This window comes from Macrotis lagotis, chromosome 1 (assembly GCF_037893015.1).
Source record: "Macrotis lagotis isolate mMagLag1 chromosome 1, bilby.v1.9.chrom.fasta, whole genome shotgun sequence".
Lineage (NCBI taxonomy): Eukaryota > Metazoa > Chordata > Mammalia > Peramelemorphia > Peramelidae > Macrotis > Macrotis lagotis.
The window spans coordinates 144068134-144094209 of record NC_133658.1 but is presented as its reverse complement, the minus strand read 5'-3'; the positions used below and the strand labels follow the sequence as shown (position 1 = coordinate 144094209).

The 26076-nt window shown below is 39.3% G+C and overlaps 1 protein-coding gene across 7 annotated transcripts in view; it reads left to right on the top strand.

Annotated features, from left to right (window-relative positions):
* ANK1 (ankyrin 1) overlaps positions 1 to 26076 on the top strand; it is a 189377-nt gene that overhangs the window by 36347 nt on the left and 126954 nt on the right. For 5 of the 7 annotated variants that reach the window (XM_074209008.1, XM_074209015.1, XM_074209010.1 and 2 more), the window contains exons 1-3: positions 6880 to 6945; positions 7626 to 7691; positions 17742 to 17843. In XM_074209008.1, coding sequence (XP_074065109.1) covers positions 6907 to 6945; positions 7626 to 7691; positions 17742 to 17843 — 207 coding nt within the window. In that variant the 5' untranslated portion in view covers positions 6880 to 6906. Of the gene's footprint in view, positions 1 to 6868; positions 6946 to 7625; positions 7692 to 17741; positions 17844 to 26076 lie in introns of those variants that run through there. The other 2 variants (XM_074209009.1, XM_074209011.1) reach the window with 2 other exon arrangements.

The following is a 26076-nucleotide window of genomic DNA, read 5'->3' as shown; positions in this document are numbered from 1 at the left end:
CACTGCTCTGCACATAGTAATAAGAAGAATTTAATAAATGTTTGTTGAAATTGAAAATTATCCCTGGGGTTCAGTTCCTTTTCAGCTCTGGCCTTCTATAGTCTATGTCTTCACCAGCTCTGACATTTTATAATCTATATCCTAAGATCCATTGTGGTTCTGACAGCCTATATAATCTAGAGCTCTGAGAGTCTACATTCTAATTCTGACATTAAATGATCTATACTACAAGTTGGGGGAGGAAGAATGATGAGACTGATAGAGAACCAACTTCAGAACAAGGGAGACATAGGTTCAGATCTCAACATATATACCCCCCCATGCATATTACCCATGTAATCATAGGCAAGTCATTTAATTCTCCTGGGCCTCAGCTATAAAATGAGAGAGCCTCTAAGATCCCTTAAATTGATAGTACTATAAATATACTGACTGAATTCTGGGAAAATCTCATAAACTCTCAATACTCCTCAGTAGCTGACAATTGCAGGAGAACTGATGATCTGAAGACAGACAGACAGATGAGATGTGGATAGATAGGTTTTTGTTGTTCAGTAGTTTTTCAGTTATGTCTGACTCTTAAAGATACCATTTAGAGTTTTGTTGACAAAGATAATGGAGTGGTTTTCCATTTCAATATACATATTTATATGTACATATGTATATGTTTGTAGACAGACAGAAAGATGGATAGATGGATAGATAGATGATAGATATTATTATAAGAGGGAGTTTCCTCATTGGAAATTCCCTACCCTTATGAAATCCCAGGTTGGAATCACATTTCAAGGTGCCTGCCAGCTTCAAGGTTCTGAGTATGGCTCTAATATTTAACAAATATCATTTGAAAAACTGCCTGGTTACACACAGCATGTGCAAGTGGTTTAACCTCCAGTGGGAGTAGGTTAGCCCTTTGCCTTCCTCAGCCCCAGTTTGTCAGAAGCTTTCTAGGGAGGGTCTGCTCAGATGTGCATGCAGAAGATTAGAGCAGCTTTGGGGGAGTTAGAAAAGAGGATTTAAAAATAGATGACAGAATAATAATAGTTCATATTTATGTAGCACCTTATGGTTTACAAAGCACTTTCCTCCCACAACCCTGTGATTTAGGTAGTATAAGCATTATTATTCCCACTCTACAGATGAGGAAATGAAATCTCAGAGAAGTTCAACAGTTTCCCCCACAGTCACATAGCTAGTAAATGCTGAAGATTGGATTCAGGTCAGCTGACTTCAAATTCAGTGTTTTTTTGACTAGGCTGCAAAAAGGGGGGGGGCGGGATTTTGTAATCTAAGAGTTTGGTGGGAACAAATCATAAGTAAAAACATTACTGTTTCCTCTTTCTGAAATCAGAGACCAAAAGGGACCTCCAGCAGTCCATGTTTGTCTGTCTATTTCTCTTTGCTCCTTCTCTTTTTCTCTTCTTCCCCCTTTCTGTTTCTTTGTCTATCTCTGTTTCTATCTCTCTCTTCCTGTCTAGTTCAGGGAACCCCTTAGCATTCCTTAACAATCTCTTTCTCTGTCTTTCTTCCTCTTTCTGTCTGTACCTCTCTTCTTGCATCTCTTTGTGTCTGTTTCTTTTTCTTACTCTTTCTATCTCTGTCTTTCTCAGTCTTTCTCTCCCTCTTTTTGTCATTCTGTTTCCATCTTCCTTTCTACTTTATCTCTCTGCATCTCTCTTTCTCCCTCTTTCTCTCTGCCTCTGTCTCTCATTCCTAAAATGCTCCCATAAATATTTCAGGAATCCTAGCAATTCAATTTTTCTTCTGTCTAATCCAGAGTCTTTCTATTCCAATTGAACGTCATTATCTTCATGTTCTGTCCTTGTTGGATATGGAAAACAAGTAGATACCATCTTCTTTTTGAGGAGTGGCTTGATACAGGCATATTACAGATACGTGAGCATGACGGGAAGTGATAAGTGGGCAGGCACCGAAGTGGGAACTATTCCAAGGGCTGCACCATCTCTTCTGAACCAGGCATGGCCCCAGGAGGCAGTGATGTGAAACTAGGAAAAGAGATCTCCTAATCCCTCAAACCAGGGGATCAACTAAAAGAGCTGGGAACATTGATCCCAGAGAGAAGACTCAGGGAAGCTGTGATAGGTGTCTTAGAGTATTGGAAGGGTTGTCAGATAGAAGACAGTTAGTCAATCAGTCAACAAGAATTTATTTGGCACTTAATAGATACCGGGCACTTTTTAAATACTGAGGCTAGAAAGGAAGGCAGAACCAAGGGCTGCTTTCAAAGAACATACATTCCAATGAAGGAGACTAGGTAAATACCAGGACTGGTTGGCTGGTTGGTTGGTTCTTGTTCTTTGTTATCAAAGAAGACCAAGGTCTCCATATTAGAGACATATTACATATAATACACACACACATACATAGACTATATGGAACAGTATTTTAGAAGGAAGACAGCAGAAGATGAGGGGACTTGGAAAGGCCTCCTATAGAAGATGGGATTTGATTTGAGTTTCGATGGGAGCCAGAGATGTTAATAGGCAAAGAAGTGAGAAAAGAGAACAGAACTAGGAAGATAGACGTTTCAGACAGGCAAATTTAAGCTTGATGTAGGAAAACAAACAGAAAGGTAAATCAAAACTTCCTAACAAGTCCCAAGTCCTCATAAAATAGTGATTTTTTTTCATTAGTGTGCTGATAAATATTTAACAACTGACTTTATAAAGGGGAAGTACACTTGACACACTTTTAAATTTAATCTCATAACATCTTCTCCTCTTTATTAAGTCTAGACAATCAACAAAATAGTAATTCTAATTTATAGCATTTGCCAGTTTCTGAAGTGTATAGGCTATATGGATTTAACAATCAGCTCTTGAAAGCCAGTTTGAGCTGGCTCCAGCACAGCCCTGGCTTTCCTTCCTTGTAGGCTTTCAAGTTGAGGTTGGGTGGAGATGCTGAGGAAGAGACTTTTGTTCAATTCAAGATCCAGCTGAATTCCTTAGATGGTCTCTTCCAACTTGGAGATTCTGAGACTTTGTTCTTAATGTGTGAACCAACTGATCATCTGCTAAAGTGCCCAGCATTGTGAAGTCGGAAGCCAGTCAGGGCAGAGCCTTAAAACTTCTTGTCCCAGCCCTTAGGACTGAATAGGGAAGATAAGACCTGAAGCATGAATAAGCCTAATGCCGGGCAGAATGGGGAAGACCTGGGAGAGAAATAGACACCAAGTGGTCAATATTGATAGCTCATGTATCTGTTGGTCTGGAAGAACTCTGACAATCTTTCTTAACAACCTCTGTGAAGTATCTGGTGCAAGAGTTATTATCTCTTTTTTATAAATGAGAGAACTGAGTCTCACAGAATGTCTTGCTCAGGATCACACAGTTAAGCCAGCATTTAGTAAGGGTTTACTTTGTGTCAGACAGAGCTAGGAAACATCAGTGAGGCAGGAATAGGACCCCAAACTCCTAGTTTCAGTGCTCTTTCCACTATACCTCACCTTTGGCTGGGGAAGGGGAGAAATTAAAGAAGAATCAGTTATTAAGCATCTACTTTTACCAGCACTTTACAAATGTTATCCCTTTGGTCATCACAGCAACTCGGAGAGGAAGATGCTGTCATTATCCCCATTTTACAGTTGAGGAAACTGAACAAGACAGACTTTATGACTTTCCCAGTTACACAGTTGGATAAGTGTCTGAGGTAGGATTTAAACTCAGGTCTTCCTGATTGGACTGGTGCAGTGGAACAAACACTAGACCTGAGTTCAGATCAAGTCTCAGATACTCCCTAGCAAGGCACTTCACCCTGGTGCCTCAGTATACTCATTTGCAAAATGAGCTGGAAAAGGAAATGACAAATCATTCTAGTATCTTTGCCAAGAAAACCTCAAAGAGGGTCATAATAGGTCAGATATGGCTGAAAAAAATAATTAAATGATAGTTTTCTAATTTCAACCCCAGTGCTTTTTCCACTACAACCATCTAGCTACCATTTCATTGTGGGTTCAGATTCAGGTTCAAATCCAGGGCCTGTGCTTGATCCATATCATAACTGCTCCATTTTTCTCTCACTGAATATCAAAGTGAACCCAGTTAGCGTCTAGAATAGTAAATTGCTGATTGAGAAATCATTTTGGGATTCCTTGTTATTATGGGATGTGTAGATTTTGAGCCTAGTCTCAGTTCCCAGAGATATACTGTTGGGTTAGGATTTGGTTTCTGTTAGTCATTGTAATTTATCAGTGGAAGCAGGACAGAAGAATAGGAAAAAAACAAACCACTAGTTCTAGATTCAAGAAATCTGGGGTTAAGTTCTAATTTCATTTCTTCCCATGGTGCCTTTCAAAAATAGCATGATACAGAGTCTAAGCTAAGCTTAAAGTCACAGATCCCAAGTTCATATCTAGCTTGACCACTTAATACTTGAGTGATTATACCTGTTTAATACTTTGGGTATTTAACTTCCTCATATCTCAGTTTCTCTATCTGCAAAGTGGGGATCTTAAATCTTGTACTGACAACCATGAGGAGTACATTGCTACTGTATAATGTCAGACAAAATATGAGTTTTTATTAGTATGAAGCAAGTCACCTGGAGAGATGCTCTCCTTCAAAATAGGGAGCAATTCCATAGCATCAAGATAGGCCTACCTGGGTTTTCTCAGAAGCTAATCAGACATTGGTTTTGAGTCCTTTAAGGAAACCACCTTTACTTTCTTTTTCCCTGGGGAGAGGGGAAAGAAACAGCAATGACCTGCTATACTTAGAACTTGGGCATCATGAGAATTTGTCCACCCTGCTTTTGTCCACCCTGAGGTCCATCCAAAGGGACTTCCTCGAGGGAAGACAAGATTTTAGGAGAGATGGGGAAAGAATTTCCAGGCACCAAACCTCATCACAATCTTCACCTGAGAGGTGATCTAACTTATTTTGAACCTTTATTCTGCAGCATATCACATTATCCTTGAAAGGCATCATACTGTAGTGAAAACAACATTGAAGAAGGCATCAATAGACATCCTAACTGCTAATTACTGCTTGTATGACCTTGGGCATCACTTTGTCCTTTGCCCTTTAGGTTTTCTCACTTATAAAATGGACTTTACTAGATCAGGGTTTCTTACTCTGGGATCTGTAACTTGAGCTTAAATTTTTTAAAAAAGCTAAATTTTAATATCAGAGTTTCTTTAGTAATCTAATGTATTTTGTTTTATTCCTTTAAAAACATTATTCTGAGAAGGGGCCGAGCATTGTCAAAAGGATCCATAAAACAGCAAAGGGTAAAAACACCAGGATTAGGTAATCTCTAAGATTCCATCCACTTTCCAAATCCTGTGATCACCATAAGCCTTGGTTTTCTCATCCTCAAAATGGAAATGATACCTGTCCCACTTACCTCATTGGATTGTGTGGAAATACTTTAAAATCTGTAAAATGCTACATAAATATGAGCTAGAAGTTTTATTATAGTCTCCCCCCCTCCCTAACCTTGACCTCTTTGTTTGAGATCATTTTCCCCATACTTTGAAGACTTCACTGTGGACATCTTCAAGGCATGTCCTAAGCTCTGGGAGAATCTTTATGACTAAAATGTAGAGACTAAGAATCAAGAGACTTGTTCAAGAGAACAAGCTCTGACACTAACCAGCTGTGTGAGTTTAGATAAATTCCATGGACTCTATGGCCTTCTGTTTCTTCATTTGTAAAATGAAAGAATTAAATTACAAAGTCTCTAAGGTCCCTTCCAGCTCTGATGTCCTAAGCATTCATGAATCTATGGAACCATCTGGAAGGGGTAGTGGGGTAGTGGTGAACTTCAGCCAGCTACATCACATCTGCAAGTTGGAATAGTGGAAAGAAAGGAAAAGATTACTAGCCATAATCATACATAAAAAGCTGGGACACAGGTCAACAGTAAAAAAAGATTTCAATATCAATAAACCCTATGAGTTGGCCTGTGACCTACCTTCCTGCCATGACTTTTGCTGATGTCTCTTCCTTTAGTCTCTGAGTCGTGTCCTTATCAATTTCTGGTGTCATCCATACTTTGCTGAGTGTCTTTGGCTCAATGAATGAATTAGGTGTGATTCAACCCTGCTCCACTCAGTAACCTCTTGAGGAAGGTCTCCCAAAGAAGAAAATAATCACTATTATTGCATCAAGTGCATTCATTGACAGTTTTACTAGTACAGTGCTGTAGAAACTCAAGGAAGAGAGAAAAGGGAGAGAGAGAGAGAGAAATGTGCAAGGGTGGAAAAGGGGGGGAAGACTGACAGATGGACTGCAATAACATCTTTTTCCTGGCAATCAGCTTCATTGCGAGGTTTAGCTCTGGAGCCGGCTGGAATAGGCTGATTAGTTGGTATCTTAGGACAGGATGTAAGCACTTGAAACATGCAAATTGGCTATGGGGCGTAAATAGAGTTTGCTGAGCTCACCCTGGGCACCGTTGCAGCCTGAAGGGCCCCTTCTTTCACTCTGTCATTTGGGGTGGGCAGGAGGAGGCAGGCTAGGAGAGCCATGCAGCTCGGGGCTCGTCTTCTCCATTGGACGTCTATGATTTCTTTATGCATCTGCCGGACTTTTCCTCTCTCCCATTTTCAGGACAGCACCTGCAGCTCTGACCCACCCCCTTCTCTTGGCAGCAGCCTGCTTCCCTCCGGAGACGGCTCCGTATTAACTATCCCGTCTGACATAATAATGGAGAGAAAATGAAGAAATTCCATTAGTAGCTGGCCAGCGCAGGGTCTCTGTGGTGCACTGGAGCCGGGAGGAAGAAGCCTGTATTTTTAGCTAGAATGCTATGTAACTCGCTGGCTCTCGAGATGTAACTTACGGGCTCTGGCAAAGCTGGGGGAATAGATAACTAAGGTTGGGGGGGTGGGGGGGAGGCAGGGAAGGGAGACAGGGCTCGGATTTCAGCTCAAGTGCTGGACTAATGGCAGCGAGACAGGGCAGGTCCGATCCAGACCCTGCTGTGAGTATACAACCTGCTTGTCATTGGGCTCTAATGAAAGAAAGCTTCTTGTTGCTTTTCTGTTTTTAATTACGAAGGGACTTGGGTCTGCCTCGCCTCTTCCCCGGGCTCTGGGAAGCCGGCCAGCTGCATGCGAGCCGCTTTGCTATTGGAGCCCATGTGTTGCTATCATTTTAATCGGTGTAAGGGCTGCCGTAACTAAAAGGACCGGGAAGCTGACTGCTGGAGGGGGTCGGGGAGGAGAGTGGATCCAGGGCGAGAGGTGACGAAAGGGGCGGGGGGCTCTGGAGGAGAAGGGGCTTCATTAACTCCCTGGGGGCTTCGGTGGCCAGGGCTTTTTGGTGCAGAGATTGAAATCCCTTTCCGGCAGAGCCGGACTGCCGCTGTGTCCTTTTGCTGCCTCATACTGAGACACCCAGGGAGGCTTCTAGCAGAATCCAGAGGAAAATTCCTCCGGACTTAGGAGGCTGCGGTTGAAAATGGTCCCCTGATTTAGCTGGCTGTGAATGCTCAGACATCCGCCTTCAAGAACCTGTGGCTTCCACGCTGCGCTTCCCTCCTCCCCCTTAAGGGGAAGGGGCAAGATGTGTCCTTCTGAGGAAGCAATTGGGAATGCACAGGTCTGCCCCGTCAGGTTCCTCGCATAGCAAACAAACCGAAATCCCTGTTGCCCCATCCAGATTGCTCTTCTGTCATTGGCTGCCATCCTCCACCTCAGTCTCACAAACCTGGCAGGTAAAATTAAGGTAGGCATTACATTGCTTTTTGGTTTTCTTTCACCATAGCAGGACAGTTACCCCCCACCTACCCCCAAATTGGCTGGATCCAAAGTAGCTTTTGTAGAGAAATAGAGGCTTTTGGTTTGTTGTAGAAGTTCATTGACAGCAAATTCCCTTTATCATGCCAACTGATTTCCTCCCCCACAAGATGAAAATGTTCTCACTGAATGGGTTTCAATGAGGAAAAAACTTCTCTGGGGCTCTGGTTCACCATCCCCCAGAATACTACAGTGCTCTCTGCAGGGTTACTTTTCAAGCCTAAAACATCTTTTTTTCTCTTCCAATATATAGTAGTTTATAAATATTGATCCTCGTGAAAGGCCGTAGTTACATCACACACACTGGCTTTATAATCAGTAAGATCTGGGTTCTTGCCTTGATGGTGGCTATGTATCCCAGGGTGGATCCCCTGACCTTTCAATGCTACTAGGTAAGTCACTAACACTAAGTCTTCATGTGGGCTGCCAATCTGAAATGGTATAGGAAGTTTCCTTATTGGGAAGCAACAAAATCAAAAGTATTTAAGTGTGTGTGTGTGTGTGTGTATACATATATACTAACTACATCATAAATATTTTATATTTCTCTCTCTTTGCATATATATATACATATACATATACATATACATATACATATACATATACATATACATATACATATACATATACATATACATATACATATATATATATATTCACAAACCGAGTCTTGGGTAAATAAATATCTTACTTTGTATACTGGGACATTAAATAACTGAGTCAGGAAGCTCAAGGTCTTACAACAATGGATTCCTTTAATAAGTGATGATTGCAGAAGGAATAAGTACTGTAGGCTTAGAGATTTAGAGCTTCAAGGGACCTTTGATTCCACCAAGTACAACCAAGGAACTAGGGTTCAAAGAGTTTAAGTGATTTGTTCAGGGTCACACAATTAGTGTCTCCAAAAGAATTTGAACCCATGTCTTCCTGACACCCAAGTCCTGTTCTCTATTTGTTATGGCATGATTTTTCCAAGGCATCACTACTATGTTAAAGATTAAAAAAAACCAGGAATCCTAGTTCTCTAGTCAGTCCAATTTTAATGATTCAATGATCCTTTTGATATTCTGATTTCATATTTTCCATGGGAGAAGAATGAGTACAATTTCCTATGATATGTAAATATTACTGGAAGTAAGACTTCCCAGAAAAAAAAATTTAAATGTTATTATTATCATTGTTAAAAAGCTCAGTAGTAGGAAGATCCCCTTTTGCTCAGAAACTAAAGGAATGGAAGCAGAAGGCACACATGTGCTAGGGTAGAGGTTAGAATTACTTCCTTAGAACTATCCATGTGAATGATGATTTCCACTCTAGAGGGATTAGAGGTGGTACAGGTTATACAAAATGCCCCAGTTTAGAGAATCTAGAAATCTGAATGCAGATTGCATCTGCAGGGGCATAGGGATGCATCTACAGTTTTTTTTTTTGGTTAGGAGAACTAGCAGTGGTTTTCCAAAACTAGCAGTTTCAACTGAAATTGGGACCCTTAAGAAAAAGAATCTGCTGGCATCTTGCTGTTTGAGCCTGAGGGCATTTTTCTGATCTTTTGTCTGAGTTTATATTTTTTGTCTTTTTTTTCTTAAATCAGTGTTTTGCTGTGTACATATTGCATACAAGAGAACTGTCATGTGAAGCCTGAGATAACTGGAGCATTTGAGGAGAGAGACAGACAGAGAGACAGAGACAAGAGAGAGACAAGAGAGACAGACAGACAAGAGGAACAGACAGACAGACAGATAAGAGATAGACCACAGACAAGAGAGAGAAATACAGTCAAGAGAGAGACAGATAGACAAAAGAGGGGCAGACAGACAGACAAGAGAGGTGGACAGAGATGGGGAAGAAAGTGAGAAAGGAAATGCTAGAGTTCACGTCCTTTTGAAAGCTAAACTTCACCCACCCACCCCACTTTTCACTTTGTCTTCTCATTGATGTTAAAAGACATGCTGACATTTATAAGTGTTCTTCCTGACTCTTCCTTAACCCATGGTGGATACCCCCTGGGTTTTTGATCTATTGCCATATTAGCATTTCCCCCACACAGGAAGTGCAAAATTTAATAATAGTCTGGGTGTCTCAGTTACCCACAACTCATTCCCTTTTTACATCCTGTGATCTATTTGGAATTTGATTCACTTCCTTTCCCTTCCTTTCTTCTTATTTCCTCTCTGAGGACTGTAGTTAGCTTGAACTCTGTTACCTCAGATAAGTTACTTCCTCCTTCTAGTTCAGAACATAGAGTATTGCCAAGGAAGAATAGAAATAATTTGGTTTAGGGTGTGTGTGTGTGTGTGTGTGTGTGTGTGTGTGTGTGTGTGTGTGTTTGTCTGTGTGTGTGTCTGTGTGTGTGTGTGTCAGTGTGTTTGAGGGGAGTCCTAGATTAATTAGTTATCTCTGAAGGCAATTGACAGAAAAGATGGGAAATTAGATCATATGTTACTTCCTAATCCCACTTTATTTAGGCTAGTTAAATTTAATTTGTAAGACCCATTGGACTAAAAGAAGAAATGGCTTGATTGGGAAAGCAAGAATGTTGACTGGACAGAGTATCTGAGAATATACCACAAGCCTCAGAAAAATAAAATGTGTCTATTATGTGCCGGGGATCTTCTTAGATACCGAGAATATAGTGACAAAGATGAAATAGTCCTTGATCTCAAAGAGTTCACATTCTGATAAGAGGGATAATGCATACATATAGGATGTAGGTTAAAATAAATGAGAAAACAATCAGGAAATATTTGTAAAGTGCCTTGGTACCCTGCCAAGCACTTGAGTATACAAAAGAAGAAGCTAGATGGTGCAGTGGGTAGAGCGGTGGCCCTGAAGTCAGGAGGACTTGAGTTGAAATCTGACCTTAGACACTTTTTAGCTTTGTGACCTTGGGCAAGTCACCTAACCCTGATTGCCTCACATCCAGGCTATCTCTAGTCATCCAATTCATGTCTGATCACTGGACCCAGATGTCTCTAGAAGAGAATGTGAGGTTGGTGACTTAACACAGCACCCCTTACTCAAATCCAATTCATGTGCATGTTATGGCATCCACTCCTGATATCATGGTCTTCTTGGAGGGCAAAGGACAAGTATCATTATCATCATCATCATCATCATCATCATCATCATCATAATATAAAAGAGACAAAAGACAAAGACAGTCCTTGCCTTCAAGGAATTTTATGATCTAATAGCAGAGATAACATTGTTAACTGATTGAGGTCTGTGATCATATAATATGAGCAAGCATGAATGAGTTGTGGTCTTCATGAATAAAGGGAATATCCATGCCAAATAACATTATGGATTAGCTAATTTACCAAAATATAAATCAGATTAAAATGGAATGTTGTAATATGCCAGGTGCTATGTAGATCTTTTTTTAAAAAAAATGGGAAGATGGGAACAGCTAGGTGGCACAATGGATAGAGCACTGGCACTGGGGTCAGGAGGACCTGAGTTCAAATTCTACCTCAAACACTTAATTACCTAGCTGTGTGACCTTGGGCAAGTCACTTAACCCCACTGCCTTACAACCAAAAAAATAAACAAAAAAGGGGAAGTTGTCAATAATATGAAATAGGCAAGGGATGGGTTTTATGACAACCTCATGTGCCAAGATCTTAGAGAGGCAAAAGATTGCTGTACTTTGGAGTAGAAGGGAAAGATTTTATAGAGATGGGACTTTGATAGTCATATAAAATTTAAGGTCTGAAAGGTTATATAAGATTTGAGTTGACAAAGAGACAAGGGAAATGCATCAAACATGAAACAGAAGCACAAAGACAAGAATGAGTCAGGGTTTGGGGGGGAAGGATTAGTAAGGAAATCTGTCTGGAAAACAAAAACTCATGTTGAGAAGCAGTTGGACATAAGAGGAAGATATAGTCAGTTGTTGCAAAACTTTGGATGATTGCTCCCTGACTAGTTTGGGCTTGGTCTATAGGCAATAGGAGGTTCTACATCAAGAAAGGTGAGATGAAGGATGCAGTGTTTTTGTAAAATCTGACAATTTGAGGGATAAAGTAGTGAGGTGGTCTGGGTGGTCAGGGGCTTTGGTTGGGATTCTATTTCCTCAAATGAAGATTCCAGCAATAAACTCACCAGATGGAAGAGGAGGCACCAGGCATTGAGGTATTGTCAGTAGGGGGAAGGTCGCTAGGGCAAAGATAGAGAAGGAGTCTAGAATGAGAAGTTGAACCAGATGGGGAATGAACATGTCTGGGTGGGTTTTGGAAAGACTCTTGGATTTCTTGGCTATTGGCCACCATCAAACCCATGTACAAATCACTTAATCTCTCTGGGAACCAAATTTTTCAGTCAAAAAATGAGCAGAGTCAGATTAAATGAGTTCTAAATTCTCTTTCATCTCTGATACTCTGTAACTGTGAAATTTAATTTCAGATACACTGAGCTGATAGAGGGCAACTAAGTGGCAACTGGAACCAGTTCCCTCATTTTATAGAGGAGAAAACAAAGGCTCAGAGCAGATGAGTGATTTGTCCAAGATGACATCGATTTAAGTAGCAAAGGCAGAGTTGGAAAAACTTTAGTCACATGGTTCAGCTTTTCATCTTATTCTGGAATTGCTTCTAACACAAATGCCTGTCTGGACTGTATTTGGATAGTTCTAGAAATGGGAAATTCACTACCTTACAAAATAGTCTGTTCCATTGCTGAACAATTCTATTGTCAAAAATCTTTCCTGAAACCTGTCTACTTAATTCTCTTAGTTTTGTCTTTGGGGACCAAGAAGAGCATATTTATTCTCCCTTCAAAGATGACAAGTCTTTAGCCAGACAAAATGACATGTCCTCCCAGTCACCTAGGCCTGCAATCTCCATTATCCTCAATCTATCACTTTCTTTATCCCATATATCCAATCTATTGACTAATCTTGTCAGTTTTCTTTCATAACATTTCTCTTATGTGTCCCCGTCTTTCTGCTCACCTGGCTTTAATTCTCATCATTTCTTACCTTTGAAATAGCCCTCTGACTGATCTCCCTGCCTCACCTATCTTCCCCACTGAAATCCATTTTCCAATTAGCAGCCAAAGTGACTTTTTTAAAGCATAAACCCAACTAACCATGTAGTCCCCATTCTGATCCTTCTTTAATGAACTCCAATGACTCCTCCTTACTTTCACAATCAAATACAAAAATCTTCTTTTTGACATTTAAAGCCCTTCATAACTTGGTCTCTTCTCATATCTTATTTCCCTCTACATACTCTACAATCTGTGAAATTAGTCTTGATAATTCTCCCATAGGATACTATATCTCCTGACTGTACCTTTTCATTGACTGCTCCCCATCTTGGAAAGGATCCTCCTCAGTTTGATGTCTTTGCTTCCCTGACTTCCTTTAAGACTAAACTCAAATTCCATCTGCTGTCTGAGGCCTATCCCAGTCCCCTAGTCCCTCAGTTCCTTCCCCACTGAATTTACCTTCCTTTTGGACTGAATATATATTATTTATACCTAGTTATTTGCTTTAATGTATTCTCACTCATTAGAATCTAAGATCCTTAAGTGTAGGGACTGTTTTTTTTCCCTTCCTTTGCAGTCCCAGAACTGAATTCTTGGGATGATAAAGACCACATAAGTGTTTTTTGGCCAACAAGTTATCTGAACAAGGAAGGAATGATGGGAGTGGGGAAAAAGCAGAGGATGGCCAGGGGAAAGAAAGAAGCCATTAAATTCTGATACTTTGAAAGAAGGTGGTAAAAACTTAGTCATGTATGACCTTGATTTATTGCCCTTACTTACTGTGAGGAAAAGGAACCACAAAACCTGGGGTTATTCATTTTTTTTCTTCCTGCCTCCGGTTGGTCCTTCACACTCAAGATAAATAAGTATTCTCCATGGTAAGTGGTCTATATGGACAAAGAGGAATTAGAGAGATGAACCAGAGTCAGGAAATGAAAATCTTTTACTTTGATAAGAGGAGCCTAGTTGTAATTCAGATCACAATCTCTGACCTCATCTCTCTTTCCTCTTTCCTCTGCTACCTCTCAAGGCAATAACTGCATTCTTTCCTCCCACGCCATTCTACCTTACCCCCAAGTCATCTCTTTTTTGTGATAGCCCCTTCCAGTGTAGCCCCTTTAACAGCTTCCAATCCCTTCATTCACCTAGTAGTCCTTAGACTTGCTCCAGGTTATTATTGTCCTTTGATTATTAGTTTCCTCCCAAGTCAATGGTTTATTTACCCATTAAATTTCTTTTAAGCCAAAAGGAATGAATTAGGGTGGAGCAAACCCAACCATCTTCCAAATCTTACTGTTATTATCTTAGACATCATTATCCATCTATATATCTAAATGTACAATCTCAATGTCAACTTCACCCTCACTCACCCCATATATATATATATATATATATATATATGTAAAATCAGTTGTCAGATGTTCTCATTCCTACCTCCAGAATATTGCTTACAAATGCCCCTCTCTGTTCCCCTGACCACTGCCTTATTTCAGGACTTCACTACTTCACTACTTCTGGCCTGGTCTATTGCAATTGTCTTATTTGGTCTCCTTGTCTCAAGCTTCCTCATGCTCCATTACATTTTTCTTTGACTTTCTCAAAGGGCAGACCTGAACATGGTCACCCACTCTCCTTACTCAAACTCCAATGACTCCCTCTTAATTCTAGGATCAAGAGTGTTCTGAAATTCTTGGTGCAATTTAAATCTTTAATGCCTTCAGAAGTATAAATGATACAAACTTGTCAAAAACTCACAATTATTTAAAAGTTCATTTAAATTTTTTATACTTATTTAGTTTCATGAACTTTTTGAGTAATTTATTATTTTAATTTTAACAATATGAAACACTGTCATTACTCATTATGTGTTTGACAGTTTATGGATGACACTTTCTTAAATTGTTAGATCAAAGAAGAGATCAGCCCTCATGACTGGACACCTTGGTTACTCAATTAAGTTATTTCTTATAGGGACATGTCAAAACCTCAGTCCTTGGATGTTCTTTAAATGGGTAGGATTGCAAATGTAATTTTTTTTAGTCACTGATTAAAGTTTTTATGAAGTTCAAAAATCAATTAGAATTATTAAATAGCACAAAACAGTAGTTATATTGAGTTCTAATAAGAAAGCCAGTTTTTAAAAAATTCATAATTAGCTTTTGAAAGGTTGTTTTCTGAAAGTTTGAAGTATTTATAATTTGGAAGTTAATAAAACTTAAAACTGAATTAAGATTTTGGTAACACTGTATAAAGTGTTCTTTGTATCATGTAAATCTAAATACAACCTTGCTCTATCCTTCTCTCTAGTCTTCATAGACACTCCTCCAATCCATGCACTATGTGATCTAGTGAGACCATAGGTAGACATTGTAAAGAAGTGAGTTTAGGCTTGATACAAAGAAAAAATTCCTAAAAGTAGAGTTATCCAAGAGTGAAATGGGCTACCTTGGGAGAGTGAGTTCTTTTTCTTTAGAGAACATAGGCAAAGACTAGGTGATTGCTTTCTGAGTGTGTTGTAAAACTGTGAAATTCTGTGAAGGATGAGAATCTCAAAACATCAGGTTTAAAAACCAAATAAAAGGTTGTTAGGAACCTCAGTTACACCTCAATATTGACAGGATACATTATCTCCCACATTTACTCTTAGAGACCTTTCAGTCCCCTATGGTCTTTGTGAACATCAGAGTTGGAAGGGACCTCATTGCTCATCAGATCTAACACATACAATTTCTTCTATAATATCTCCAACAAATAACCTTCTCATCTTTCCTGGATGGGGCACCTGAGCTATAATTCTGAATAAAGAGAAGGATGTTTACAAAGATAAGTATAGATTATGTGCTAGGAATGTTGATGGCCTTTATGAATACATGGAGATGAGAGTTGGAATTGAGTTCAAAGAATAGCTTAGAAGGCCATATTTGACTAGAACATTGAGTCTGTAAATATGAATAACCTGAAATAAAACTAAAAAGGTATTGGATCATAGAATTATAGATCTCTAGAGTTAGAAGAAACCCCAGAGGCTACCTAGACCCAATTATCTTATTTTTACATGATGAGGCAGAGGCTTGAGTAGGTAGGATCTGAAACTAAGGACCCTTTCTACTATAGCATAGTATATTGCAAATGTATTGTAAAGGTCCTAATATGCCAGGCAAAGGACCAGTCTGTAAAGAATAGTTTACAAAGGAGAAAGAATAAAAAAAGGGAAATAAGTTAGAAAATAATTATAATAATCTCATTTATAGTATGTGTTTAATAACTATTGTCTGAGTTGAATTGAATAGTTCAGAAAAGAGATATAATTTATCCCCTTCCTTCAGTGCAGTAGAGGAGGGAAAGGTTTGATCTCCTGAGAATCTAGTAAGAATAGATCATAACAACTTAGAGATTCAAAAAAGAAAAATCAAGCTTTAGAGGTTTTTAAAATGACTATATCTTTGGTGCACTCTTGTATATTTATACATACATAAACACATTCTCATATTTGAGCTATAATACCTTTACAGGAATCTCTTCTATCATTTCCTTTTTAAAATTATTATAGCACTTTAAATAAGATGTTAACAAACTTCATTTAAAAAACCATTAGCATCCAAAGGAATCTGAAAGAACTTTTAAGTAGTTCGAGTAATACTAAATTCTGATCATCCTAAGAGTTGAAAGCAGTGAATTCATATTAGGAGGAATTACTTTCAAGATGATCCTGTCGTATCATATGCATAGTTAAGTAATTGGCTTTGTTTTCACTGTTTCACTTTATTGGGGTTTTTTTAGGTTATTTTTTTTTGCAAGGCAAATGGAGTTAAGTGGCTTGCCCAAGGCCACACAGCTAGGTAATTATTAAGTGTCTGAGACCAGATTTGAACCCAGGTACTCCTGACTCCAGGGCTGGTGCTTTATCCACTGTGCCACCTAGCCACCCCTTGTTTCACTTTAAATAAAGTTTCTTTTGCAAACAAGAATAACATTTAGTAAATTTATACTTTATGATTTTAGTTGTTTGGTCATTTTTCAGGTGTGTCACTTCTTCATGACCACATTTGGGGTTTTTCCTTGCAAAGAAAGATACTGGAATGGTTTATCATTTTCTTCTCCAGCTCATTTTACAGATTTGAAACTGAAGAAAACAGAAAATAGAAAATAGAATGACTTGCCTGAGATCACAAAGCAAAATTATGTCCAATGAGTTTTTCTAACTCCAGGCCCAGCATACTACCCTCTGTTCCACCTTGTTACCCCATACTTTATGACAGAGGTAGATAGATATGTTTACATACAATACATACATATGTACATATTATATAATGCTTTAAGAATGTGATTTCATCTAGTGTGAGTGCTGTGCACACTGTTGCTGATCACGACCCCTCTATGAATTTAGTAGATGGCCTTAAAAGTTACTTTGGAGAAAATATTCATCTATTAGCAGCTAACCTATAAGCTACTAGCTTGATCCTTTCCCCAAAGAAACATATTTTCCCTCAACCTCTTCTCCAAGTTTTTTCCAACAGGGACCTTTCAGGACTGGGTTTCATTGACTCAGCCTCTGAGAGCCAAAAGCCACCCCCAAACCATGATTCAGTAATGAGGAGGACTTTATTGAAATCCATTCTGAGGGAACTGTGGGCGAAGGCCACTCCAGGTTGAGTGATGATTGCTATAGAATGTCTAAGAGGATGAATTTGCTCCCTAGCCCCAAGGAAGACTTCATTGACTAGTCTTGACTTGTCAGTTTTATGTTCAGCCCCCTCAGTCTGACAATTAATGTCATCAGTCTCTCTGTCAGAGGTCCAGAACATTGCTCCTTTATTTGCTTCTAAAACAGACAAGGAATATCCTTATTGGACCCTCTTGCCTTTCTGCTATTGACCTCAAGGTTTATCTTGCTTTCCAATTCTTTTGCAGGGCTGTGGACTCGTAATCTGATGGTATGGGTAGAGGGATGAATGAGTGACTCATGTTTGGTCATTTTTTCTCTTTTCAGGCCGATGCTGCTACCAGTTTTCTGAGGGCAGCAAGATCAGGGAACTTGGATAAAGCTTTGGATCACCTGCGGAATGGGGTAGATATAAACACCTGTAACCAGGTAGGTGGCATTTCCTTGGAAATTAGATATTACTGCTTCTTTCTGGAGAACAATTTTTGCCTTGTCTCATTTAGGGAATGAGAAACTGTCTTCACTAACTTATTGATCAGCCAAGGGTACAAAGCCAGAGGGGGTCCTTCCCATCAGTGTTTGCTTCTTCCTCTACAAATTATTTCCTGAATGGTAGAGATTGCAGCTAAAACTAGGGAAATGCTGGGAATACTCAGGTTTACAGCTCCTGCAGAGGCTTCTTTGAGAAGTTGAATTTGGTTCCTACTGCTACATTTAAAAACCGATCTTTGAAAGGTAGGAGAAAGAAGAGTCTTTGAAAGATGATCGAACCATGGGTAACATTCAATCTACTGTCCTGGCCAGAAACCCATCTAGGAATTCTGTTGGGATTGAGGAGAAAAGAAATGAATGGGTATTTGATTTATAAGATGTTGATAAAATTGAACTCTCCTTAAGACTGAGCATGGAGTTAATAGGATTATAAAGATCATGCTTGCAGAAGCCAGGGATAAGATGTATGTGACTATTCTGGGGGAAGAGAGGAAGTTTGCTAACTTCACTGCATTCAAGTGGGCAGTAAAAGGTGAAGGTGAAGGATCCTGGCAAAAGGGATCTGGACTTCAGCATGAACAGAAAGATGACTACTCACAGAAAGAGGAAACAAAAGACAAGAGACTCAGGCATGTGGCCTGGATGTACTCTTCAAAGCCAGCTGGGCAGATTCCCAAAATGCCAGACAATGTTTCCAAGGGCAGCAGGCTACCATTTCTCCAATTTTGTCCACCCCTGGCCTGCTTACTCCCTCTCCCTTCACTCCTCCTCACAAATATAATGAATACAAAGCCTAGTATGGGATATTGTAGTGATGACTAATTGAGTTCTTAGAATGTTAAGGCATCCATCAGAGAAGACTTGAGCAAGAACAATGTGTAATTTGGAGCTTGGCAAATTACTTAATCTCTATGGGTCTCAGTTTCCTTATTTGTAAAATGAAACTGTTGAAATTGATAGCCATGATGATGACTGTTATACCTTCCAACTCCATTATTTGTGATCACATGGATTATCTCTTTGAAACCATCAGTCATATAGTGAAATGCGCTGCTTTTATTCAATTCAAGAAATGTTATTGTGATAATAATAATTTTCATAAAAAGTCTCCTTTAGGGGCAGCTAGGTGGCCCAGTGAATAGAGCCCCAGCCCTGGAATCAGGAGGACCTGAGTTCAAATCCTGCTTCGCCATTTAATAATTACCTAGTTTGGGCAAGTCACTTAACCACATTGCCTTGCAAACCATTGCCCGCCCCCCCCCCCCCCAGCAAAAAAGGCTCCTTTAGTCCTCCTGACAACCTTGGGAGGTAATCAAATGAGATAATATTTGTAAATCCCTCAGCATAGCATCTGGCATATAGTAGGTGTTCAGTAAATGCTTGTCCCCTCCTACTACTTCCAAGTAGGTAATACAACTATAGCAACAATTTGCAATTTAAAAATGCTTTGGGAGAAATTAGACCCAGGCAAGAATGTGCTGGTAAATGTTTAACAATTGGTTCACTGAAGAAAAAATAATGTACAGATCACATTATTTTATCCTAATATATATTATTAACATTTTCCCCATCACCTTTTAAATTCTAGAAGTCAACAAAGCAATAAATCAAGCTCTGATTTATAACATTTGCCTATTTTGAGGTATAAATGTTCACACTGAAAATTTAAAAATTGATTCTTGCAAGTTATGAACTGGCTTTCCAGCACACTCTTGGACCTAGGTCTCCTGACAGCTACTAATCCACTGCTCTTGTCATACTCCTCTCTGCCCACCCCACACAACCCCCAGTTAAAAAAGGGAAACTTAGAAAGGTTAAAGTCATTTGCCCAGGCTCATCCATCTTTTTAGGGACAGTTGGGTGATGCAGTGGATATAGCACAGGGCCTGGAGCCAGGAAGACTCAGTTTCCTGAGTTCAAATCTGGCTTAGACACTTACTAACTATGTGGCCCTGGGCAAGCCATTTAACCCTGTCTCTCTCAGTTTCCTCATCTGTAAAACTGATCTAGAGAAAAAGAAAATGTTAAACCATCTTTATTTCTTTATTGATTTATACTTATCAGATATCCTGGAAAGGCAGAAAACTGTTTGTCACTCAGTATAGAATAAGAATGGACTGTTTTTATTATTCTCTAAAGAGTATCTAGTCTATGATAATACTGAAGGACTTTAACATAATACCATATGAGAATTTATTGAAAAAAATGAGAGTATTTATCCTGGGATGGGTTGGGGGAACCTGGAGTAGAGGGGAGAGGACAAAGATAGGACCATCATGAAGATGGGATCATGAAGAGCTGAACAGGACTGAAAATAACTGAACAACAATTACTCCAGGTTTTAAATGGCAGGGTTAGAACTTGAATCCAAGACTTTTTCTTTCAAGTCTAGTGTTCTTTCCATGACCCCAAAGCTATCCTACTCATCTCTACAGGGCAGCCAAGTGGCTCAGAGGATAGAGCACTGACCTTGGAAACAGGAGGTTGGGATTTTGAATCCAGACTCAGATACTTGCCACTTACTAGCTGGGTGCCTTTAGGCATCCAGGGCCATCTCCAATTGTCCTGATTCATATCTGGCCTGGAGGAGAAAGTGAAGCTGGTGACTTAGCACGACACTTCTCACTCAAATCCAGTTCAATGTGCTTGTCATGACATCACCTCCTGATGTTGTGGTCTTTTTCAAAAATGAAAGCTAAACATTATTATATATACTCACCTCCATAGGATGTGAGTCCCATAGTATCAGGCCTATGAGTTAGTAAAAGGGAAGTTGTTTCCCAGGTGTGCTGATCTCCCATGAGGACTATAGGGATTCATCCCATTGGTTGGTGTGGAACTACCATTCTGAAAACGGTGGAGTGCTATCCTTCTTAAGGGGTGCCAGGCCTGGAGAGCTTCTTTTCTCAGGATTCATACTTTGGTCCTCTCCAGAATTCCATGGATAGTGGTTGAAATGGGGATGAGAGAATGCTTGCCAGCCTCTAGCTAGTGCCAAGGCCATGGATTGGATTGGGGAATTCTAAGGACATCCTAGGAACATGACTCTTGAATTTGATTCTGATGAATGTTCCCTGTGGGTGCGGTTAGTGTCCTATGCTGTATCTGGCCTGTCTTCACCCCTAACTTAATAGGCCAGTATCAGTTCACCTCACTGGCTCCTTACATGCTGAGAGCCACAGCCACCAAGGAATTATTTACACTCTATCGACAGAACATCTCAGACCTGGACTTAAGCCAAGAGAAGCAGATAATAGGCTCTGCCAGAGACCCAGAGGGGCCCTTTCGGTTTGATTTTGAGGCTGCAGGCTCTTGTCCAATTCTTTTGAGAGCAATTTTACCTCCAGAGGAATGAGGAAAGGAGAACTTTAAAATCAGGGACATGGATTTCTTCTGAGGAAGAGGAAAACTTTGTATACCCCTCCAACTAGGGAATCTCCTGCCCAAGAGACCCTCCCAATATGGGGCTCTTTTTGCCTGCATCTTCCTTATTGATCCAGACACTGCAGGGATGGTGAGCTGCAGACAGGTTACATCTGAAAAAAACAGATTTTCTATTTTGTAGGAGTTTAATTGCTGGTTGTGTAAGTTTAATTTTGGGGAGGAGACAGGGAAAAGGAAAGGAGGTGAGCTTTCAGCTTCATTAAATCTATTAGAATGTTCCTTGGGAGAGTGATTCATTTAATAAAACTACATGAAGATTTATTTCTTTATTGATTTATACTTATCAGATATCCTGGAAAGGCAGAAAACTGTTTGTCACTCAGTATAGAATAAGAATGGACTGTTTTTATTATTCTCTAAAGAGTATCTAGTCTATGAGAATACTGAAGGACTTTAACATAATACCATATGAGAATTCGTTGAAAAAACATGAGAGTATTTATCCTGGGATGGGTTGGGGGAACCTGGAGTAGAGGGGAGAGGACAAACATAGGACCATCATGAAACGGAAACTAGGCTTGATGTGAGAAGCCTCCAATACCCGACTATTCAAAAGTAGAACAGATTTCTAGAATGATCCTAAATTTAGAGATGGAAGGACCCTTTGAGGTCATTTGACAGAGAAGAAAACTGAGACCCAGTAACATTATGTTATTTTCTTAGCTTCACCCAGGTGTTAAGTTAGGAATTTGAAGTAGAATCTAATTCCAACACCTTGTTAGTGCACTGAAAGGAACCCTAAATTTTTGCTAGCTACAGATCAGGTGAAGGAACTTAGGGTTATTTAGTCTACAGAAGGTCAAACTTGGCAAGAATTGGGGGGGCATGATAGCTACCTTTAAACATTTGAAGGGTTGCTATGTGAGAAAGAGATTTGACTGTTTCTCCTTGCCCCCAGAAGGCAGAACTAGGAACAAAATACAAAGAGGCATAAGGCTTGAGGTCAAAGAAAAATGTCCTTATGATTAGGATTTTCCAAAAGTGGGATGGACTGCTTTGGGAAGACAAAGGTTTATGTTTACAGAAGGTGTTCAAGAAAATTTTAGAAGACCAATGATCAGATGCATAGAAGAGAGTCTCCTTCAGATGGATTAGATAATCACTGAGATCCCTTTGGTCTCTGAGCTTTAGTGATTCCATAATTCATTATCATTATTATCACTACTATGACTCAAAGACCAATATATCTAAAACACCACTTGACTATATAAATATATATATTCTCTTTTTAAACAAAATTATTTACTTATTTCCAACTTCAAGTAAAGATACTTTTCAACAATCATTTTTCATATGATTTTGAGTTCCATATTTTCCCCCCTCCCCTAGATAGAGAGAAATCTAATATAGGTTATACATATATAACTATTTTATACAAATTTCCATATTAATCATATTGTGAAAGAAGAATCAGAACAAAAAGAAAAAACCATGAGAGGGAAATTTTTTAAATTTAATATGGTATGCTTTAGTCTACATTTAAACCACTAATTCCTTCTTTGGATATGGACTTATTTTTCACTACAAATCCTTTAAAATTGTCTGATTATTGTTCTGCTGAGAAGACCAAGTCCTTCCTAGTTGGTCATCATACAGTGTTGCATTTAATGTGTCCAATGTTCTGGTTCTACTCACTTCAATTAGTATAGACTCTTCTTTCAACTTATGTATACTCCAATATACATGTAGTTTTTTCAAAATGCCATAATGGCCTATACTTATATACATAAACTTGGCTTGATGTTGACTGTTCCTGGAGTCATGGAATGCTTTAGAATTAGAAAGGGGAATTAAAACTCATTTCCCTTCCTCATTTTATAGAGGGGGAAAATGAAGACCAGAGAATGGAAATCATTTAATTGAGATCACACAATAGGTTCACTAGAGATGTCTCACCACATATTTTCATTGTCAGTTAGTTTGACACAGTGGATAGAGCACTGGGCCCAGAATCAGATAAACCTGAATTCAAAATCAACCACAGACACTTATTAGATGTGTGACCTGAGCATGTTACCTAATTTTGGTCTGTCTTTGTTTCTTCATCTGTAAAATGAGGATAGTAATAGCTCCTATACCCCAGGGGTTGTTGTGAAATAAAATGAGATATTTTTAAAACACTCAGTGCCATAAAAATGTGAGCTATCATTATCATTAATATTTATTAAGTGCCTATTGTGTTAAGAGTCCAGGTATATAGGTAGAAAAGATGACACTATCCCTGACCTCATATATGTCCATGACCTTTATATTCTACCAGTAGAAGGAAGGAATATGATATATACACAAATAAAGGCAATAAAAATAGAGTGTGGTGTGGGCAAAAATGCTTAATGAAAATCTGAAGAAGGAAAGGATACTTTTGGCATCAAGGAAGCCTTTACAAATTACAGGAAGACAAGGATTTTGATTGATGGAGATGAAGAGAGTGTGCCCTCCCAGAATGGGAATGTAGGGATCATAATTATCACAATCATATATTGTTGTTGGGATTTAATCATTCTGTCATTTACATCTCTTCATGACCCTGTAGACCTTGGGATTTTCTTGATAAAGATAATGGAGTGGTTTCCCATTTCCTTCTTCAGTAGATTAAGGCAAAAGTTAAGTGACTTGCCCAGGGTTATGCTGCTAGGTGGCACTATGGATGGAGTGTTGGGCTTGGAGTCAGGATATCCTGAGTCAAAATTTGAACTCAGACACTTAGTGTCATCATCTAAGAAATAGTATTTATATATTGTTTATTATAAGGCAGATCCTGTGGTAGGCACTTTAAAAATAATATTTCATTTGAATCTCACAACAATGCTGAGAGTTAGTTATTATTATTATTCCCATTTTATAATTGAGGAAACAAGCAGACAGAAGTAAGAGATGAAATGCTGAGTTCAAGAAGTAGCATTTGACCAGTTTGACTAGGATGCATGAAACGAATGAATATGAAATGAACCTGGAGAGGTAGATTGGAACCAGATTCTGGAGGATCATCATTAAAGGCTTTATAGCATACTTCTTCCACTCAGGTGTCAGTTTAGTAGACATTTTTTCAAAGCAGAACCTCTTAAACTTCAACAGTGGGGCCACACCCATCAAATACACTTCCTTGAGTAGCTAATTGGATTCATACACAGTCTTTCAACCCATTTGGCTCAATAAGAGGGAAATGAGATGAGAACAGTAGGAACCTTTGCTCCTCAGGAGTTCCAGGAATTGTTAATCCATCACTGACCCTCCATCAGACAGGAGTTGTAATCCCAGGAGGGAAAAACCCTATTATCTTAGTTTTTCTCTTCTATTCATGCAATTCTAACAAGGTTGGCTCACTTTGCCCTCCCCAATGGAGAGGAGAGCATTGTAGGAAAGGACTCTGGCAGAATCTTTAATGCAGAAGAAAAAACATTTACTACTCTGACCAGAGGATTAAGTATTGGAAGTAGTGAGACTATTTTATCAGATAAAAAAAGATAGACTGGGGAAAGGTAGATAGATAGATAAATAGATATACAGACAGACAGATTGATTGATTTGGCAGGGATGGATGGATAGTTAGTCATAGATATATAGATGGATCAGACGTAATCAGACATAAATGGTTCAGATATAGATAATCAGATATAGATGGATAGAGAGATAGAAAGATAGATCAGACATAATGAGACATAGGTAGTTCAGACATAGAAAATCAGATACACATAGATACATATAGATAGATCAAACATAGATTGATGAATAGATAGAATAGACATAATCAGATATAGATAGCTAAATGAACCTGGCTATCTGTACCTCTAAAGACATAGATAGCCATTAGAAAGAGAAGGTGTTTTCCTAAATGACAATGATGATGATGATGATAGCTAACATTTATACAGGGATAGTTAGGGGTAACATTGAATGGAGCACCTTCCTGAAGTCAAGAAGACTCTTAATCCTTAAGTACTTAACCCTTCTTGCCTCAATTTCCTCGTCTGTAAAATGAGCTGGAGAAGGAAATGGCAAACCACTCCGGTATTGGAGAAAACTGAAAAGACTGAACAGCTGCTACAAGCATTTATATAGCATCAGGCTATATATGCACATTATATGAGTCAGGCACTTTGCTAAAGACTTTACAGATATTATTTCAATTGACTGACAGATTTCTTGATAAAAGAAATGTTTACACCCATGTCTCCTCCTTCTCCCTCTCCCATTCCCCCTCCCTCTCCCCCTCCCCCTCCCCCTCCCCCTCTCCCCCACGCGGTTCTCTATCCACTACTTACCCTCTCTCGTCTCTCTTCATTTGTTGTCCCTTGGCCTTTCCTGACTACCACCTCCACCCTGGGTGGTTAGTGGTTTCCAGTTCTTGGGCATATCTCCTTGTATGTGTTGAATCCCCCCCCCTCTCCATTATAATGAAGACCTGGGGTCTATTCTGTTTGATTTTGTTCCCCAAACCCAACATAGTACCTTGCATAGAAGATGAGGGATCATGGACTTAGTGCAAGACAGGACCTTAGAGGTCATAAGCTCTAATCCTGTCATTTTACAGAGGGAGGTGAGAGTGAGGTGCAGTGACTTCTCTTGGAAGACACAGGCAATAAGAAGCTGAATTGGCATTAGAATTCAGGTCCCCTGACTCTAAATCTCATCATTCTTTCTAGTGAGCCAGATATTCTCCTATCATAGCAGGTGCTTAATAAATATTGAGTTGAATTAATGAATGTTTGTGAAACACTGGAAAAAT